The 3,737-nt window shown below is 43.1% G+C and overlaps 1 protein-coding gene across 1 annotated transcript; it reads right to left on the minus strand.

The window, feature by feature from the left end:
• Positions 1-643: 643 nt before the first annotated feature.
• On the minus strand, positions 644-3,480 carry CSUI_006379 (uncharacterized protein; the record flags this gene model as incomplete). Its single annotated transcript, XM_068066540.1, has 2 exons — positions 1,698-3,480; positions 644-928 (listed from the first exon to the last, which is right to left on the minus strand). Coding segments are annotated over exons 1-2 (702 nt in total), but the record flags the coding sequence as incomplete, so codon positions are not given.
• Positions 3,481-3,737: the final 257 nt, after the last annotated feature.

Below are 3,737 nucleotides of genomic sequence, written 5' to 3' on the forward strand. Positions count from 1 at the left end.
AAGAAAGAAAGAAAGAAATGCAGTCTAGCGATGAACTCTCCGTTGTGACTTCAGAGAAGAGGAACACTTCTTAAGGGAAGAGAGGGAGAGAAACGGGCGGCGCGAAGAGAAGCCTGAGTTTCTCCTCGCGTCACAAAGTAGGAGATTAATGCTATTACACTTAAGTTATGACAAATAGCCTACTATGCTAAAAGCGTATATTCTACCACGGAGTGATGACTTCACAGTAGAGAGAAGATCTGATTGCCTAGACATCTATACAGATATATATACATATATNNCCTATATCTACCTATATCTATACCTAGATCTATCTACATCTATCTATCGATATCTATAGCTAGCTGTCTCCAGTACACGTAGAGTGGTGGTCAGCGGTCATATATAGAGAGAGAGGGGAGAAAAATGCGAGAGAAGCATTCAGATACGAACCTTCCTAGCAAGGAAACTCCCCGTTAGAGAAGGTCTCTCATATCATAGTCCTTCCGTTTCTTTCTGTCCTCTTCGGATATAAGCCGACCCGTTACACACACATTCTCACACCGACAGATATACACACACATAAGAACATACAGAGAGCAGACGAAGACGGAGGGATGAAAATCGCATCGATTTATCTAGATCTCTCTGTGGTCCTTACTGCAGTACGGAGTCTTAAAGTGAGAAGATCAAAATGAACGTCGTCTTCTCCTCCTCCTCCTAGGGCGCAATCTCTCTCTCCTTCTTCTTCTTCATCTAGCCATAGAGCGGAAGAAGAAGAAGAAAAGACTGACGAAGGTGTATGAGCACTGCGATATCTTTCTTCCTCTTCTTCTTCATCTTCTGTTTCTCCTTGCCTGAAGTGTATAGGGGAGAAGGAAGAAGGAAGGCTGAAGCTTGAGAGCTGGTCATCTACATACACTCGGGATATATCGCATGCAGGAGGGAGCTGAAAAAGAATAAGAAAGAAGAGAAACAGAGAAGAGGGACAGATCCAGGATGATGTGACTCCAGAGAAAGGGGTAGACATAGACAGAGACAACTATAAGAGGAACCTGTCCCATCAAGAAAGAAAGAAAGAGTGAGAAAGAAAGAAAGAAAGTAGACGCACAGAGGGAAGAAGGAAGGTAGAAACGAAGGAGAACAGATAGCTTACACCTCCAAGCCATGAGATGACACCGTATACATACATAGATATATATATATACACACACACATACTCTATATATCTATCTATATACATATGTATATACACCTGCTATGTATCGAGGGGCGGCGAGAGCGATGGCGAGGAAGACCGAATCCCTACATAGATTTCTACACCCATATCCCTCTTCATACATAAGCCTTGTTCCACGTGTCGATCTATGCCGACATGCAGTGATAGAGAGAGACAGGTGGCGACACGAAATGACTCAAGATGTAGGGGGAGAACTAAGGAGAAGAAGACAAAAAGCAAAAGAAAGAAGAAAAAAACGAAGCAGACAGACGTCTAACCAAGAGAAAGAAGAGCTGTCTCCCCCCCCCACCGGGCATCAGAGCTGCAACGTTCTTCACTTCTGTTCCTGATAAGAAGATGCGAAAGAGAAATCCCCATACCTGAAGATGAAGAAACACAGAAAGACATGTGTCTCTGTAGAGACTTGTCTACAGTATCGATGCTTGTTGCGCCTCACCGCCATGGAGACGGGCTCATTTCCTTCAAACTACTCTATTACCTGTAAAGGGAGCACCACTCGATGAGGAGAAGACGAAAAGGCTTTCTTGTTCTCCTTCTCCTTCTTCTTCTTCTCCTTATTCTTGTCGTGCCTGTCATTCAAGCCTAGCATCAACGCCGTGACATCTTGATCTTCTTCCCTCTCTTTTTCTCCACCTCCTCTTCTCCCATGCTCATAGTGGCTCTCTCCTGTTTCTCCTTCTCCTAGGCTAGGTGAGAACAAGGGGGGAGAACAAGAGGCAGAAGAAGAAGAAATCTGCTGTGTGCCTGAAGAAGATACAACTGCCGCGACCGCAGCTACAGAAGAAGCTCCGATCTCTATATAGAGAGTCGTAAAGCCTCTTAGAGTCTTGCTATGGTCGAAATCTTCTATCGAGACATGCAGACGCTGTTCGCGTAACTTCAATTCTTCTCCCATTGTGAGGAACGCAACTAGAAAGAAAAGAAAAAGAAAAGGAGGAGGAGAAGAAGAGAGGGACGAAGAAAGAAGGAAGAGATGGCGGTGTTGCTTGAGAGATCAAAGAAGAAAAAGAAGAAAGAGGTGTCATGATGAGTAAGAAGAGTGTAAAGGAGAAAGAAGAAGAAGAAGATAGGAAGGTATTTATTTGCATTAGAATAACCCACGACTCTCTTCTCTCTTGTCCTTCTTCATCTTCTCCCTTCACACGGACTTTACCAACGAGGTGTTAAAAGGATGTAGATCTATAGATCTCTATAGCCACCTAGGTGTATATACACCTCCCTCTCATCATTGAGAATATCGCGCTAGTCTTTCCATCTAGAAGCATTCTATCCCTGAGAAAAAAGCGAGGAAAATCGATTCTGTCGCCTTCTTCTTCTTATTCATTCGGTCGCTTGATAGATCTAACCTTTTAGAACATCTCCTGTCAGAGACACATCCTCCTCTTCTTTTCTTCTCCTTTTTCTTTTCTTCTCTTTGTCTCCTGCTGTGACAATGAGTGCATGCAAGCATTCATGCCTACATTCCATCTACTGCCTCAATGTACCTTTCCCTCTCTCTCTCTTTCCCGATTCTTTCCAGAGAATGTGCGGAAAGATCTTTCAAAGACGAGGGAAGAAGACAACGAGAGAGAAGGAGAAGAAAAGGAACAGGAAGAAAATAGGTAGAATGATATGAAAGAAATCTTTCTCACCTTTCTATCTATCTATCTATCTATCAAGAAATCGTCCAGCGCGTGGATAGCTGACTGAAGAAGAGAACAAGTAGAGATGAAGAAACACACACCGATCTCTCCAAGAGTCTTTTGCTGAAAAGGCAGACATACCTCCCTGCAGCTAGCCAAAATAGAGAGGAGAATCTAGAGAGATAGATCAGAGAGAGACGGAGAGATAGGTAGGTAGACGGATAATAGATAGAGAGATAGAGGGGAGACAGATCGCTAGATAGATTGAAGATATAGAAGTTGACTGAAGATAGGTAGAGAAGGAGAGATACAGACGTCGATTAGGCAGAGATAGAAAGAGAGATTGAAAAGATAGAAGGTTACAACGTAGATGGAGAAGAGATGAAAGAAAGGAAGAAGAAAAGAGAGAAAAAGAGAAGACGCGAAGAAAGGGAAAATACAAGGAAGGAAAGAAAAAGTTAGCTGCACAATGAAGAGATGGCTGCGAGCTTCTTAGTCAAAGAAGAAGACCAAGAGAGAAGGGAAAGTGATGATAGAGGAAAGCATGAGATTTCGCATCTCTATCTCTCTCTCTGACTCTTCCTCTCTATCGCCATCTGACGATACACACCTCAGCATCTTCTTCTCTCGGTGACGGCCTCTCTTTCTTTTTCTTGAGAAGATAAAGAGAACTTTTTCGTCATGCTTCGTTCTTCCTTGTCATTCTACAGCACAAGCGAAAGAGAAAAAAACAGCATCGAGATATCTAGCTCCCAGGGTGTTTCAGAAGGACTGCATGCATGCAAAGATGAATGAAAGAGAGATGGAGAGAGACACATGAACATAGGAAAGAACAAGAAGAGATGTTCTCTCTCTTTCTAGAGACTTCTGTCGTTTCTGCTTTTCGCTTTTCTACT

This window comes from Cystoisospora suis (genome assembly GCF_002600585.1).
Source record: "Cystoisospora suis strain Wien I chromosome Unknown contig_3220, whole genome shotgun sequence".
Lineage (NCBI taxonomy): Eukaryota > Apicomplexa > Conoidasida > Eucoccidiorida > Sarcocystidae > Cystoisospora > Cystoisospora suis.